This window comes from Penicillium samsonianum (genome assembly GCF_028829775.1).
Source record: "Penicillium samsonianum strain IBT 33392 chromosome Unknown utg000002l_segment0_segment0, whole genome shotgun sequence".
NCBI classification, from domain to species: Eukaryota; Fungi; Ascomycota; class Eurotiomycetes; order Eurotiales; family Aspergillaceae; genus Penicillium; species Penicillium samsonianum.
Window position 1 is genome coordinate 452,406 of NW_026643260.1, and position 16,419 is coordinate 468,824.

At 48.4% G+C, this 16,419-nt stretch overlaps 6 protein-coding genes across 6 annotated transcripts; 2 read left to right on the forward strand and 4 right to left on the reverse strand.

The window, feature by feature from the left end:
• Positions 1–198: 198 nt before the first annotated feature.
• N7471_002028 (putative actin binding protein) lies at positions 199–2,775 on the reverse strand (the record flags this gene model as incomplete). Its single annotated transcript, XM_057274748.1, has 4 exons — positions 199–285; positions 356–2,260; positions 2,319–2,506; positions 2,574–2,775. 4 exons carry the CDS (start codon positions 2,773–2,775, stop codon positions 199–201), a joined length of 2,382 nt encoding a protein of 793 aa, XP_057139386.1.
• A 2,604-nt stretch (positions 2,776–5,379) lies between these two features.
• Positions 5,380–8,578, forward strand: N7471_002029 (uncharacterized protein; the record flags this gene model as incomplete). Its single annotated transcript, XM_057274749.1, has 4 exons — positions 5,380–6,786; positions 6,941–8,061; positions 8,125–8,213; positions 8,292–8,578. The coding sequence occupies 4 exons, from the start codon at positions 5,380–5,382 to the stop codon at positions 8,576–8,578; spliced, it is 2,904 nt and encodes a 967-aa protein (XP_057139387.1).
• A 300-nt stretch (positions 8,579–8,878) lies between these two features.
• N7471_002030 (uncharacterized protein) lies at positions 8,879–10,747 on the reverse strand (the record flags this gene model as incomplete). Its single annotated transcript, XM_057274750.1, has 1 exon — positions 8,879–10,747. One exon carries the CDS (start codon positions 10,745–10,747, stop codon positions 8,879–8,881), a length of 1,869 nt encoding a protein of 622 aa, XP_057139388.1.
• A 517-nt stretch (positions 10,748–11,264) lies between these two features.
• Positions 11,265–12,115, forward strand: N7471_002031 (GPALPP motifs-containing protein 1; the record flags this gene model as incomplete). The annotated part of the gene is made up of 2 exons (XM_057274751.1): positions 11,265–11,828; positions 11,921–12,115. 2 exons carry the CDS (start codon positions 11,265–11,267, stop codon positions 12,113–12,115), a joined length of 759 nt encoding a protein of 252 aa, XP_057139389.1.
• Positions 12,116–12,963: 848 nt separating this feature from the next.
• N7471_002032 (fungal specific transcription factor domain-containing protein) lies at positions 12,964–14,206 on the reverse strand (the record flags this gene model as incomplete). Its single annotated transcript, XM_057274752.1, has 3 exons — positions 12,964–13,578; positions 13,639–14,023; positions 14,127–14,206. 3 exons carry the CDS (start codon positions 14,204–14,206, stop codon positions 12,964–12,966), a joined length of 1,080 nt encoding a protein of 359 aa, XP_057139390.1.
• A 507-nt stretch (positions 14,207–14,713) lies between these two features.
• Positions 14,714–15,403, reverse strand: N7471_002033 (fungal specific transcription factor domain-containing protein; the record flags this gene model as incomplete). Its single annotated transcript, XM_057274753.1, has 1 exon — positions 14,714–15,403. One exon carries the CDS (start codon positions 15,401–15,403, stop codon positions 14,714–14,716), a length of 690 nt encoding a protein of 229 aa, XP_057139391.1.
• Positions 15,404–16,419: the final 1,016 nt, after the last annotated feature.

Genomic DNA, 16,419 nt, shown 5'->3' on the forward strand with positions numbered 1-16,419 from the left:
AGGTGTCTATCTACAGGACAAGTAGTCCTTCGAACGAGCTTTATTGACTCGATTTGAATTGAAATTGGTAGTGAACTGGGTATTTTATACTCAAAAGAATCAAATGATACATGGTCAGATTCTAGTTTGGCGAATGAATAGAATTTGAATTTCCCTTTGTCGCATTGCTGGAATCAGGAGTATCTATGTATGATCCAATCACTCGTCCAGGCGAACATAGTTGGCAGGGAATAGACCTTGTTTGCCATTGTACTCACCAAGCCACCAGTCATCATCCGGGAATTCCTACAACCGGGTTAGCATTGTAAATAGCGATGGTACAAAGGCCAAGAAAGACAGGGATTGTTCCACTTACCACATTGGAAATCTTCACCCCTTCAGGGAAACCGATCTCGTTATCCTCGGCGGCTTCATAGTCATACAAAGCTGTGGCCGTGACACCCTTGGAGCTTGGAGTAGTCGCCGACGGTGCAGCGGCAGCGACAGGAGTGGGTGCGGCCGGGACGGGGGCAGCAGCAGGCTCTGGCTCTGCTTCATAATGGTGGGAACCGGCCGGTGGGTGTGACACAGGTTCTTTGTCTTCCACAATCTCCACATAGTTGGCGGGGAAGAGACCACGCTCACCCTGAGTATTGACACCCACCCACCAATCCTGGTCCACCATTTCAATGTCGGTCACATACTCTCCCTCTCGCAATTCAATCTCATTATCCTCGGCCTTCTCGTAGTCGTACTGGATCTGAGCTCGCGGTCCGCCTTGGGGCTGCTCGGGATGCTGAAGAGCGGTTGCTTCGGCCGCAGCACGGCCGAGGTCGTGAGAATCATCCTCAATATCCCTTTCGTCTGGAACGACCTCTTGGAGGCTCCGAACAGGCATAGCAGGGGGAGGAGAATGTTGTTCCTCGTGGACATCCGCAACACTGTCGGCAGCACTGTGGCCAACCGGCATGGCAATCTGGATCGGCGAGCTCTCACGCACCGGGGGAGTGGGAGGTGTTGGGGAGCGAGGCTGCGGTGGGGGAGTAGGAAGAGGCTGGTGGGCATCATGCTCGGGCTCGGAGTCGACGGGCCCAGAGGATAGCCCCGGTACAGGAACAGGGCGACTGGCCTGCGGAACGGGTGGAGCAGGAGGAGCGAGTGGCGCGGGCGCAGGCGCGTCATGAGCGAATTGGTCACGAATACCACTCACATGAGGTTGTGGTTCATCCTCTTGTTGATCATCGGCATTTGCATCAATAGACTGCTCAGGAATATATGATTTCTCCTGTGCGGTTTGAACGGGAGCCCAGGACTTGCCCGCATAGGAGCTCTTCCACTCACCCTGGCCACTAGTTTGGTTTTGAATCGGGGCAAGAGTAGAGGCACTCTCAGTGTTTCCAGACGATGAAGCCACTCCGCGCTCCTTGGCTTTACGCTCTGCCCAAATTTGAGCAGGTGTCTTGCCTCCCTCATCGGCAAAAGTTCGGCTTGCAGCTCCAATCTGCGCACTCGAGCTTGGCTTAGGCTCGAGAGCAATTGGGAGGGGTGGCTTTGTTCCTGGGAAGGAGGGGCTAGAGCCAAACTTGTTGGCAACCCTTGGTTTGGGTAGGGTGGTCAAGCGCTCCGAGGCATTGGAGGGCGCAGGTCGCTCGGGCAACGTTGTTGGCTGTTGGTTGACTACGGTGCTCGATAGGACGTTGTCACTGGCGCCTTCCGGCTTCTGTGCTCTAGCTCGAATAGCGGCGATGTCAACTTTGCCAACGGGCTCATAAGAGCCTTTGATAGTTGCCGGGCGCTCATCTTTCAGTTGACCGGATGCGGCAGCTTGCTTCCGAATTGCAGCAATATCGACTTTACCCACAGGCTGGTAACCACCTCTAACCACATCGCTAGAATCATCCGAGGTAGTAGCGGCAGGTTGACGACTCGCAGTGGGGGTTGCCTTGAGTTCTTGCAGGTTCACTCTAGTGGGCTGGTAAGCCGATTGTACCTTCTCCAATTGGGTGCGAGTCACGGGAGGGGCATCTGCACCCCATCCATCATCATTCAAACCAGCTCTTGAAGGGGTGGGCTGTACGCGGGCAGCTGTGCTGGGGGTGACACCCCCAGATCGAGTCGGTGTGAAAGCAGGCTTGCTAGCCACAGCAGGCCGGGGGGCTGGGGCCGGGGCAGAAGCCTCGCCTGCTGAATATTTGGAGCCGGAGGAATCTGCTACCCGCTGGACGATTCCCTCGGGGGTTAGATCCCCATCTGCTCGGGCTGTGATCTGCACATGGTATCCCTATCCAGCCAAGTCAGTCTCACTGCGGGAGTTGCGTCATGGAAAGGAACCTCCTCACATGAAGGAACTTGGCAACTGTAGCCAGGTGGCTGGTAAAGTAACCCTTTGTTCGTTCCGGTACACCTTCTCCACACCAGCCAATGAGAACGTTCTTGGGAAGACCGGTGTTGGAATCCGTCACCTTCACATAGGCGAATTGCACTCGTCCTTCGGAAAATTCCTCGATGAGATCGGCCAATTCACCCTCTGACAGTAAAATTCGTCAATGTGAGATGATGAGCTTGGCTGGTATTAAAAAAAGCGGATCACTAACCTCCGGTGCTCTGGACCTTAAGGACACTCTCCTTACCTCCATCTTGCTGGAAGGCACTGACAAGCGGGGTAGAAACTGAATAGACCGCCCATTGGCCATAAGTCGGAGACCCTCCATTCCCAGAAGGAGGTGGTGCATTCACCACTGTCTGGTAGCTTTTCGATATCGAGGGGCCATTGGACGAGAGATTGAGAGAAGCCATGACTTTCCGGCGGATAGGCGGGGAGAAGGAAGGGAAAGTTTGTCAAGTTTTAGATGTGTCCACGTGGGAGGGGTGTTTGCTTTTTTTTGTTACAATATCTGTGTCTCATGCAGTGTCAGCACAAAATAGTCAAAGCCCTTGGCGTTGTGGTGCAATATAAGTTGGGGGGGGGATAGATAGGAGAAGAGGGAGTTGACGTAGGTGGGTTCTATTGTAAACACTGACCGAGCAAAAGGGATAGAAGCAACGGGTTGAGTGCTTCCAAGATGAGGATATCGCCACACAAAAAAAAGATAAGTACAGAATCAAGGGAAATATTGAGAAAGGGTCAAGGAAAATGATGAAGCCTAAAGGTGGAGAGAAGAGAGACGAAGAGAGAGGTTAGGGGGAAGGTGTTGTAATACGATACCTCGTACAGCCAATACATACATACATACATACATACATACATACATACATACATACATACATAGGTACTGTGCTGCCTGCAGGCACCAAGGCACCAACTACAACCTTATTCGTTGTGGACAAGAGACAAAAAACCGATTGTCAACTCCATCTAACGACTAACGACTACCTACCTTCCCTTCAACTCCCTATCACTTAAAATGCGAACCAGCTTCTTGTTTTGCGAGTTGTATACCAGGGCCCTCCTAACCAAGTTCTATACATAACCTTTTTGTATCGCTCATTTTTGAGATAGGAAAGGTTGCAGGACCGCAAGTCTTCTAACGATCGAGTTGACGCATTTTCAAAACAGACTTGGGCACTGTTTTTTTTCCATCACATGGGCTTGGTCTCACTTTGTCAGTGTGGACACGGTCCGCAAAATCGGCATGCCGTTTCCAATGGGGAGGATCATCTGGAGATAAACCAGCACCGAGATTAAACCACTTTGTGATGATCAGAGCCGACTCGGTTTCGTATTCGCAAATTTCAATGCAAAAATCGGTATCGCAACGGCCACATGTGTAAGTGGACAAAGGAGCTTTTTCTCCGGCTCGGTAAGCCTTCACAATGGGGTTTATTAAGCTAGCAAGTTCGTTGCGACGAACGTGCAAGCAAATAAACATAGTCAAGGGAGGTTCCCCCAATTTCTCACGCGCATTTGGGTTACAATACATTAGACGTCGCTTCTGACTAGAAATAGACATTATTTCTTGAGTCCTTAGAACAAGACCTGGAGGCTCGCAACAAATCTGTGCGTCAATCGAAAAAAGCGAGGTTTTTTTCAGGGCTGGCGGACTCTTTGGGGTGGCATCGAACTTGAGTGTAGCATATGGCCTCTGTGCTGATTCCAAACTGTGGACCATGATAGAATCTCCTCATGGCAAGCTGAACGTGTAGGAAGAAAAGTTAGTACGAGACATTGCACCACGGACGCGCATCTAGTTGCAACCGTAATAACTGATGGCGCCTCGATTTTGAGAAGCATAAAAGAGGATGGGCTTGATCCTCGAAGGTCGAGTGGGGACCAAAGTCTTGCGAGGCATCGTACTTGTGAAGAAGGTGACAAATGTAGCAAATAAAGTAACTAGGTAGATCTCGCTCCAGGCGATTTAAAGGGGGAAGTTTGTCTCTTCCTGATGGCAGCATGGAATGATTCCGACGGTGAAACGTAGCAAAGAGTCGACGATTGCAGAGGGAAATGCAGATCACATCAACTAGAGGGAGGAAATCGGCTATTGACAGCAATAGCTCGACAGGTAGTCCAGCCAGCGTATTCTGCTTGGGTGTCTCCTGCTTGGGGGTCTCGGAGAGTCGAGTATCATTTCCCCACAATCCGGATATCCATGAAGAGAGGAGTGCGGGGGGCGATGGCATATTGAGGCGGGATGTTGAGCTGGCACATATCAAGAGAGGCAAAGTTGACGACAGATCAAGCTCCTAGGAGAGGAAAATAAGTGATAGCAACCGTAGCAGAGCTGGCACAGATCAATAGAGGCAAAGTTGATGACAGATCAAGCTCCTAGGAGAGGGAGGTAAGGTGATAGCAACCGTGGCAGTTATGGATATTAATGAGTGTGGAGGGGGGCGACGTTAGAAGACCAGCTCAACGGCAGCCTTTTCCCCTTTGCTGAATTAGGCACGGAGTTCATTCTTGTGTTGAAAGAAATCTGGCAGTACGACAATGTATGGACAATCAAAGGTTAGTAGACGTCTCTATTTACTCAGCCTGAGCCTGAGTGTCCTCATAAAACCGGCAACAGTGAATCTATATAGCTGCATGTGTATATATGTACCTGATTTTGAAATACCTATAATTACATATAATACAGTATGCATGTACATAGTATGTACAGTGTCTGTATTTTATGTGTATGTAGTTTACAGTTTCACCGGGCCTGGACTTTTCTTCCCCCCATTTCTCACCGACAGAAGGTGGGGAGCTTGAGCTTTCGAAGAGTTTTTTTGGGGCAGGTTTCTCTTCTTTTCTTTTGCTTTTGCTTTTGATTGGAATATCTACTTTCTAATTGAATTCTATCTTTTCTTCATTTTCGAAATCATATTGATCTTGGTGTGAACCCTTACGCAATAATCTCATTACAAACTAGGTACACACACACACACACACAAGATATAACAAGGGGGGGAACAGCAGTCATGGGACCTCCTCAACCCAATCTCAGTTCCAGTCGGAATGCCAACGCGTCCGCTGATTCCTCTAACAATCCATCAGCCACTTCATCCCCGGGTCTCAAGGATTCCGTGGACTCTCCTCTCGATGAAAGCCCCAATGCACTAGATCAGCCTGCAGAGGATATTTTGCCCAGAGATCAACAGCAGAAAACAGCCACCTATGACTATGCCTACGAAAAGTCCATGAGCCACGCCGAGGCAAGACTCTTCTATCAACATCATCAGCTAGCCGCGCGGAACGACATCACCCAACCTTTGAGCCCAGTGGTGCCAGCCCGCTCAGTCGAATCACAACCCGAAGAGCCACCGGTTAACCTTTCGGATCCGATGCATACTCAAGGCCAGCTCTCTCGCGAGGGATCTATGGTCTTTGAATCCGAACCCTCGACACTACGCTTGCAATCTGCCAGTGAGCCCGATCTCTCTGCGTCTCATTACCTCGCAGACGACCAAGATGAGGCGAACGATTCTGCCCGAAACCAGGCGGTGCTTCTAGGTGCTGTCCATGGACAGGGACCATACACGGCGGCGGCGGAGAGTCTGCAAAGCGCCGGTGTGGGGATCGGAGGCCCCCAGGTTGCTAGCGGATTTGCGTCTAGCAATGATGCGGTGACATCTGAGCTGAATGCTATCTACTGCAAGATCAAGAAACTACTTGATCGGCGATCTCAGTACATGGAGCTTTCTTTGCAGGGACCCGGAAATGATCCTAAGGACCAACCTGACTGGGAGATCTATCCTCCGCCTCCAGAACCAGCGTGGGATGATGGCAAAGAATATCAACCCGGCAACCTTGGTGACCCATCTGATCTCGCAGGAAAGAAGAGGAAGATGGGCCAAGACATTGGGGAGGATTTCGACATGGAAGAATTGATGCCTCTACCCAAAGAATCACCCTGGACGTATAGGTTGGATGGCAACAGCGTATATCAGGTCTTTGATTCTGAGGCTGCTGCTGACCAGCAGACACCTATTGTCCAGATCCCCTCATTGCGCGATTTCTATATGGATCTGGACGCCGTTGTGGATGTGTCGACCGACGGACCTGCTAAGAGCTTTGCGTTCAAGCGGCTGTCGTACTTGGAGGGCAAGTTCCAATTGTATACGCTGCTCAATGAATACCAGGAGATGGCCGACAGCAAGAAGGTTCCTCACAGGGACTTCTACAACGTGCGCAAAGTCGATACCCACGTTCACCATTCGGCGTGCATGAACCAGAAACATCTTCTTCGATTCATCAAGAGCAAAATGAGAAAGTCCCCGGACGAAGTTGTTCTTTTCCGAGACGGAAAACATCTGACCTTGAGGGAGGTCTTTGAAAGTATCAATTTGACTGCTTATGACCTGAGCATTGATACTTTGGATATGCACGTAAGTCTCTCATCACATCCATTGTCATTGATTCTTGGAAACCTACAAATGATGAAGGAAGATGCAAGTCTGAATGCATCAGTATCTGCTCGTCCTTCCCCCTACGCTCACTTTTAAGCCACAGGTATTACTATTACTAACTCTAATTTCGTAGGCACACACCGACTCTTTCCACCGATTTGACAAATTCAATTTGAAGTATAATCCGGTTGGAGAATCCCGACTGCGTGAAATTTTCCTCAAAACAGACAATTACATCAAAGGTCGCTACCTCGCAGAGATTACCAAGGAAGTGATCTCAGACTTGGAATCTAGCAAATACCAAATGGTGGAATGGCGAATCTCGATCTACGGTCGTTCCCTTCAGGAATGGGACAAGCTTGCGGCCTGGGTAGTGGACAACAAGTTGTTCTCGCCTAATGTTCGCTGGCTCATTCAAGTGCCTCGTCTCTACGATGTCTACAAAGCAAGCGGCATGATGGAGAACTATGAACAAGTCATCACCAATGTCTTCCAACCGCTGTTTGAAGTGACCAAAGATCCTTCTAGTCATCCCAAACTCCACATCTTCCTCCAGCGAGTGGTTGGATTTGACAGTGTGGATGACGAAAGCAAGCCCGAGCGCCGGCTATACAGAAAGTATCCCATCCCCCGGGAGTGGAGCACCAAGCAGAATCCGCCTTACACTTACTGGTTATACTTCATGTTCGCCAACATCGCTTCCCTCAATAACTGGCGGAAACGCCGAGGATTCAACACGTTTGTTCTACGCCCTCATTGCGGAGAGGCAGGCGACCCGGATCATCTGGCTGTCGGCTTCCTCTGCTGCCACAGCATCAGTCATGGTATCTTGCTGCGCAAGGTACCTCTCCTGCAATACCTTTACTATCTGGATCAGATCGGCATTGCCATGTCACCACTCAGTAACAACGCTTTGTTCCTCACATACGATAAGAACCCATGTGCTACCTTCTTCAAGCGAGGACTCAATGTGTCTTTGTCCACCGATGATCCATTGCAGTTTGCGTTCACAAAGGAGCCCCTCATCGAGGAATACTCAGTCGCAGCGCAGATCTACAAATTCAGCGCAGTCGACATGTGCGAACTTGCTAAACATTCAGTCGACCAAAGTGGATTTGAGCTTTCCCTTAAAGAAAGATGGCTTGGCTCGAATTGTTCCATACCTGGAACCGCTGGCAATAATGTTGCAAAGAGCAATGTACCGGATATTCGTGAGGCATTCCGACATGATACTTTGCTTGGAGAATTGTCCTTGTAAGTTGCCCATGATGTCTTTGGCGTCAAGGAAATAGGGCTAACCGTACATCGTCTCGCCAGGATTGAGCGGTATGCCGAGGACAATGGTACCGGAGAGCGGAAGAGCTTGGCTCCAGGTCCACCAGGGGAAGCGGCGTCCTCGAATCATGGTAAATCTATCTTGGAGGAATAATCAGGAATAATCAGAAATTATGCAGCAGACTGACTTCGAAATCACTCATTCTTAGATCACCATACACCTAACCTCGAGTCGCAATCTGAGCTGGAGTCAAGTGCAGCTGACACTACAGATGCCTCACCCAGTGAGGTCCATAGTACAAACCAGATGACTACCTCCGCATCGACTCCATCGACATATCTAGCTCGATCACCTCGCCTTGGAACAGGTGAGTTCTCGTCTCCCGGTGGCAACCCTGCCCTCGGAACAGGAGTTGGGGGAGCAGACGGTCTGCCAGAGCAGAAAATTTTCCCGGGTATCGTTCATGAGAGGGCTCGAAAGGGAAATATGCAATAGAATTACACGAGAGCGGGTTTGGGTGACACATATCACAGACTAGGGGGAAAGAACAAGATATTGGAGCATTTTTAATGGAAGTTGGCTCCTCACTCTCAATCGAGTTAAAAATCAAAGTGTCCTCGTAGTACAGTATCATGGGCATGCTGCACATGTACAATCCCGAGCTCTATGAAAAACTCGAGAACGCCAGACGAAATACCACAGTTGCGTGAATTCAATACTCACCCGTTTATATCAATCAAACACCAATGCACGTCTCTCAATCATAACATACAAATTAGATATTCCTTAGGTACTTCAAATGGCCCAGCTGCCTCTTCGTTCTGGCAGTCCCCAACCTTCAAGATTGGTATCTTCTTCGGCCATGCCAGGCTCCTGCCTCGCCCATTCCTGGATATATAGACGGAGAGCTTTCCATCGTGCACAGGCATCCGCGAGATCGTCCATCCCTGGAGCTACAACATAGCCTCTAGCATCAGTTTGCAAGTCGTCCCGACGAAGATCCTCGACGGAGATGCCCGAAATTCGGCTGAGTTCGTAATCATAATGACGGGCAAGGCACGGGTAACCCAGAGACAAGTAATTGTAAATTTGAGACACAAATCCATCATGGAATTCGACCTCGATGGCTTTCTGGAGATTGGGGCTCGCCGGCTTCCGGGAACTATGGTTTCCGGGCGAGGCTGCGAGACGATCCAGATGTGTATGTGAAGGAGATGGGCTGAGTCCCATGCTAATGCCAGCCTCATCGACACGGGGCATGGGGGTAACAATTCCAGGCAGGAGACCGTGCACTTCCCGCTCTTGGCCCTCGTTCTTGCAACAAGTGCCCATCCAAAGACCAGCACCCTTTCCGCCGCCTCGAGGAGGCGCTGCGTACCCTAAGTCACCACAGCCAGTGCAAAGATCATGTACGCCACGAGAGGCTGCATCGGTGCTAGAGTGCTCACATATTGTTCTCTCGGGTGAGGCGCTTCGAGGAAGGACGATGTCCTTGCCAAGCATGGGCGGGCTCTTGCCATTCTTATTGTGCTCCGGTGAAGACTTCGGTTGTCCAGATGCACCCATAGCCCGGATCCTCATTTCCGCCTCCTCCTTGTGGTGGCGCATGTACTCAAGTTCCCAGGACAAATCTGCCGAAGATTGTCGTCGAGACTTAACATGATGATACTTCATAGACATATGATAATCGTCTGAATCTTCATCATCTTCGTCAATGGCGAAATGATCAACAGGCTCGTACACTTGCTCGTTCGGAAAGGCAGCCAACGCTTGCTCTTTCAACTGGATCCGTGCGGATCGAGCGGCAAGAGAGAGCAAGAATTCCGAGATCTCCCCATCGGAGATTTCACGGGGTAGCTTGCTCGTGTATAAATCTTGTGTCGCTTTATTGGAAGGCCCAGGCGGCGAAGTGCACGCTGAATGCGATCTGGAGTTATCCGATTCTTCGCTGCTGTTAGAGGGGATGGATGGGAGATCCGGAACTCGAAATGAATGTCTGCGGGCTTGTTGTCGGCGCAGAATATTGGAATACGAAAATTGAGACTCGGATGGCAGAAAAGTGTGGGCATGGGGGTTTGGATCTGGCCATGATGTCGTGTCTGGGCCAATAATTGTATGGGGTGCTGAAGATCCTACGGCATTATGCCGTTGGGGAAACCGGACAGGTTCCCCTCTTCGAACCGAGCGGACGTCGGTTTCTATCAGGTCGGGTTTGAATCTTCTTGGAGTTGATGCCTTGCTATGTGACGCTGAATTCCTCCCATGTACCTCAGAAGTCGAATGAGACCGTCTATTACTAGCTTTGCTTGTTTCAATTGGTTCAGGTTGAAATCTTCTGATCGGTCGATGCTCACTGGGCTCTTTCGAATGTATTTCGGGTTTTGATAGAGCGGGTTGATTTGCTCCGCTCAAAGCTGGCTGTTGGACGTTGGAGCTTCGTGATACGGTTTCGATTGGCTGGGCCAGGAATCTCCGAGGGACCCTGGGTGGTACTTGACTTTGTGAAAGTGAAGACCCGAGTGGCTGATGTGGATTATTCGAAGAAGTTGGCTGACACTCGTGAAGAGTGGTCAGATCTTGAAGTTTGTCTGTAGATTGACACACCTCTCTGCCGTCCTCCGTGGGTATGTTAGGTTTCCCATGTGCTTCTGGGGGATGGCCCATTGTCTAATCCTCGCAATCTATGACAGATCCGAACCATGCTCGTATTGGATATCAGGATGGTTGGCAGGGAATAAACATGGGGGGGGGGGGTTGGGTTTCAGTTGATTTAAGGCACTTTTAGGGTCTTATCAGTGTGTCTGTTTATGACGGCGAGCATGCGGGGTCGAAAAAGCGGTCTCGATGTGACTAGTAGTAGAGAAACAAAAATGGCGTATCCCGATGTAATGCATCAGTTATCATGGGTCTTTTAAAAAAGAAAAGGAAGTAAGTTGAAATTAAGTGACAAGGTAGAAAAGGTATAATAAGGGTTGAAAAGAGCACTGAGGAGAGGTGTGGTATTTGTTGTGTAAGTTACCAGAGTGAAGCTACATGGGTCTCCATACAAAACAACGGGCCAGTAAGTTCTCGTACCTTTCTAATGACATCAGCTCTGTTACAATATTACCATACGCGATAAGCCGGGAAAGTCCTGATAAGATAAAGATAAAATCACGCATTTCTTCTCTTCTTTTCCTACATGTCGTCCTCTAGTTCTGCAATGGATTCTAAAGACAAGCGGAAATTTGACGAGAATACAGATCCTCAGCCCGGATCGGTCTCGAAGCAGCGGAAGGTGATCGGACCTTCTCTCCCTCCGCCTCAAGAGGCCGACGCGGCGAACAGTGAAACTAGCAAAGATGATGATGACGACGACGACGACGACGACGACGATGATTTCGGTCCAAGCCTTCCTCCATCTGGTCAACTGAAAGACCATGTGCGGCAAGAGCCTACGGCTCCTGATATATCTCAATCGGTGGAAAGGGAAAACCAGCGAGATCAATGGATGCTGCAACCTCCTTCCCATTCCGACTGGTCTTCTAAGGTCGACCCTACACAACTACGAAATCGCAAGTTCAATACAGGTAAATCAGCCTCGGCACCTAAGAACATGGATTCCTCGTGGATTGAGACTCCAGAGGAACGAATGCGGCGACTACAGGATGCAGTTATGGGCGTTGCTACTTCAACAAATCAGCCCGGGGACCACAAAGGTGCTTCAAATGCAAAGCTGATGGAGGATCAAATCAAGAGATACAAGGTAATTTTGGCATATACTTTCCTCGGAAAGGCACTTGATACTTTATTTTCTCCGTGTTCTTTGTTTTTGTTCTAACATAAGTGTTGTTGTAGGACATGACTGGGAAGAACACTCGCCTAGAAAACCCAGGTCAGGCTGAGAAAAAAGACGATGATCCAAGTGCGCGAGCGTTTGATCGAGAGAAGGATATGGCAGTTGCTTCGAAGATATCCAGCTCGCAGCGCCGGGAGATGGTAAAGAAGGCTGCGGATTACAACACACGTTTTACGAAGGGCAACTTTTTATAGCTACTCCTAAATATAACCATATTCCTTGTTCATATTTCGAATGGCCAGTTGGCAATAATCGGTTTTTTTGTCTCCTCTTCTCCACAGCGAATAAGGTTATAGTTGGTGCCTTAGTGCCTACAGGCAGTACAGTACTAACGTGTGTGTATGACTTCGGCACAACCCACTCTAACCCGAACCCAACCCAAAATGGGTTTTGGGTCCATTGCTTCGACCCGACGATGGGTTTTGGGTAACCCATTGGGGCCCCAATATAGTGCAAACTAGACAAACTAAATTTTTATACGCTTAAAATTCTAAAACTTAAATATATATATAAAGAGTATAGCAATTTAATTATAAAACTAAAACAAATATAAGTAAAAAAGTATTTTATACTACTAAAAAAGTATCTTTAAAAATGCCAAGACCTATATTTTATGTATTTTATGAATTTTTATACAAAATTGGGTTCAAATGGGTTATTATTGGGTTATTGGGTTTAACCAATTGGGTTTTGGGTTGGGTTGGGTTATAGAGGGCGGATGGGTTGGGTTTTGGGTCGGAGCATCCGACCCAAAATGGGTTCTGCCGAAGTCTAATAGTATGGCTTGGCTTATGGAAGGCAGGAAAATAGAAATCAGTTCGGGGTTTCCTAAAAGCTAGGAACGTCTACCTACTATACTGTAGACTGAGAGTCTGAGATGGTAAGCCTTGATGTAGCAGTTTAGATCGACTCAATTGGGGCCCTGAGGTTTATATTTTCAAGAATCTGGCTTTATATCCCGGCCCCCAATGCAGTATGCTGCAAGTATGGCCACAACATTTCCCGGATCCTGCTTTCATGACATTCTTCGCCCGCGATTCGCCTAGAACCAACTTTCAAAATCAAAGAAGTCATCTATGCCTCGTATATCCTTTCCTTCAATATTGAATGCCCCAGCCAGTGGTTCCTCGTTCAAACTTGAGCGATAGGCATTGCCGATGTCAAGCCCGCTGGTCCATGATCCAGCGGAACAATTTGGTGGAAAGTCCGAGGACTGAATGCTTTCCATGCAAATCCGAGGACGAATATCGAGGGGTGGATCCGCCAACTGGCGACTTTGGCATCCAAGAGTTTCGATATCTACGCTTCGTGTCTTGTCTTCGAGTACAGCCCTGTCGGCCGTTTGGTTTGCCGGAGTAGATGGCGTCTTTCCCTGGTGGAGATTATGCTGCTCATCACTTGGGATGCCTAGTACATGAGCGCTCCCACCAAATCCCTGCATCGTGCTAACAACCGGCGGAAGGCAACTGGAGCTTCGTGGATGAGAATTGGGCCTCATTGCAAAAGTACTCTCTGCTAGAGAGGTAGTGTATGAATTGTCAGGCTGCGGGTTGCTTTCAATTTCCTCATTGAATAGCACATCTGGAACCTCAGTATCAAAGTTGAGTAGCCTATCGCGGACCTTTTGAAAGTCCCCCGGTAAAGTTGAGATCATGTTCTAGTATTGTTGTTAGAAAATGTATAGGAATGACCCGATATGGCTGGGCTTGTATCTCACCGCGAGCAAAACTCTGCACCGACTGGCAGGAAAACTTCGTTTTGCTAGATGATTCAAGATCTTCCTCCCAGTGGCCAATTTTTGGAACAAAGACTCCGGTTCGTATGAGCCCCGAGAAGCAAGCACGATGTACAGGAGTGTTGTGATGGAACTGCACAGCATTCGGACAGCTGAGCAGTTCCCTCCTGTTAAAAGGCCTCGTATGCACATGTCTTCAAATAGCGAGATAATATTTTGCGCACTCTGGATGCATCTGGTAGCATGGGAGGACATGTCCATACCGGCAGTATATTTGAGCTCAGGGGCTTTGATGGCATGGCGTAAGGACGACCGATATAGATAGAGATGGACGTGAGCATATGATGCACAGAGCATATATTGGGATCTGGAGAATGTTAGTGGTGGGTTGTGTTGTAAAGAAACCGTTGGAAGGTCTTCTCTTCTACCTTATTAGTTTTGATTCCCTGTACCATGTGCCTAGTCTATACCCGCGGGGTACGCTCTTCGCCCATTCTGTGAGTTCTTCTTCGATTTCGCGTATAATTTCATTATTGGCACCGTAGGCCATCGAATCATCCAACGGGACGTTGTTCACGCTTCTGAAAGGGTAAATGTGCCTAGTCACCTTGTCCCGAATTATATGAAGACGATAAGATGCATTTGCGCCAGAAATATAGCAGACTTCATTTTGTGGCTGCGTTGATATCTCTGTTCTCGTGATGTACACATCGTTTACTTCTCTTGGAAGCTCTTGGTCTATTTCGTCATCGTTCAAAAGCCTGGGCAGTCCGCAGCAAGAGGCTATATCATTGACAAGCTGCCGTAATGCCCAAAACAGTCTCTTGCTGATTTCCTGAGAGATTAAATCCTGGTTGACCTTGAGAGATCGATGGAGCCCCATTCGAAAAGCAATCGAAAATGAGGTACTGAGGTATGTATAGCAGGTCGAAGTTCGGTTTGTCGCTAGGAGGAAGAGATTCAAGAAAAATACAGCTTGAAGTGAAACAAGATCTTGACAATTCGCGACATCCTGCAGTTGTCTGCTTTTGGAAAAGTATTTCGATCTGTATAGGGGTTAATGGCGGGTAAACTCCATATATATTCGCATTTTGGATGCAAAGTACCCTTGTGAGGCCATATTCTCACCACCTTCATCCCCCTGATCCGGTTCAATCAACAAACAGCCATAGGCGATTACTGCATAAAGCAGCGGCAGAAACATCACCTCTCTTCTGCCATATTCCGATTTATCGAGGGCGTAGATCAGATTAAAAGAAATGTCAAAGCTTGGCTGATGTATGACATGGAGCAAAATTTGCGCATCCAAAGCTGTGTCGACCAGTTTTCTTACCAATTCCTTTGTGGGCAAAGAAACTTCATCGGACAATTGACTGCTGGGCTCAAAGAACCCTGGCGAAGAGATGTTTGGGGGGAGTTGGTGCCGTGTTATGTCAACACCGGGCCAGTCATCTACCTTTGCCTTGAGGTCTTGAATGAAAGTTCGATCTGAAGAATGGCCCTGAAACTCGATTTCGTCTTGCTCGATGTTATGGTATGCCGTTCCATATCTTTCAAGCTTTGAAGAAGTGGCGTTGTTATTTGATCCAGAGACATTGATTTCGCCAAAACTCTCGCTGTGTATCGTAATGGACCCTGTTACTGTGGGAGTAGAGACTGCTGAGGATGTTGCTGGCGCCAATGGCCTCAACGATTCCATTTCCCTCAATCTATTCTCGAGGAAAGCCAACCGATCGGATGAGACCATGGTTTTCTTTTGTCTTTTAGGAGCCCTCAAGTAAAGGCAATCTTACCAGATCAGTTTCGAACTTCATTTTTGCCATGAAGGGAGGTCCCATACCGTGGAACGATGATGTGCATTGGCCGCATGGATTTCTTCTGTCACATTTTATTTTGCGCCGCCGACAGGATTCACATGATCTTTTTTTCCGGTCGGTATCGACTCCTGTGGTCTGGGCGGCAGAGGTCGCGGTTTGAGGGTCGATCACTGAGAACCGGGAATAAAGAGCTTGACTTCCCTTTCGGGTCCGGTCGCCAGTGGTGGAATCACCGGAAAACGCGTTTTTTGTAGAGCATTCAGCCGCCATGACCGAGATTTGCTGCTTGCCGACTTGAGTGATGATACTTTCTGCGGAGAAAGAATATTGACGATAAAGTGCTTGTTTCCGCTAAGTCCGAGAAGCTGTCGGGAACCCGGGGGCGATCCCCAAAGATCCACACCCCAAAGCCACTTCAAACTGTCTCCAGCAAGTGATCAAACAATCTATTCCCAGGATGTTTACTTGTTTTCATTATTCCTGTATTTCTCAGAGACGGCTCCAAATTAATGACCTCCCTTTCCATAGATTAACACTAGAAGTGGCAACACTCAACTGGAAGTTTATGGCAATTTCTTGGTTTGTAATTACAGTAAGTGCAGTACATATATATCTTGAAGGATGAGTTATTAAACTATTCTGCGTGGAAAAGGGACCTTGGAAGCACCTTGGTAGATGCTTGGGATATTATTATAAGCATTGTATTGATCAGATTTGTCTTCCATTGTGAATCTACATTGACTAAAAAAAAACGAAAAGTCAAAGAGGAGAATCCTTCTCCCCAAGTTCCAAATGTCTAATTGGTAAATAGCATCTATCTTACATGGTTGATAGACAGATATTTACCTAGGTACTTCGTTCAATCATCTCAGCTATCTTGAAGGACCCATCAACAGAGATTGGACTCGATTGACCCGTGTATTGGAGTTATTGAAGACAAGGTGTC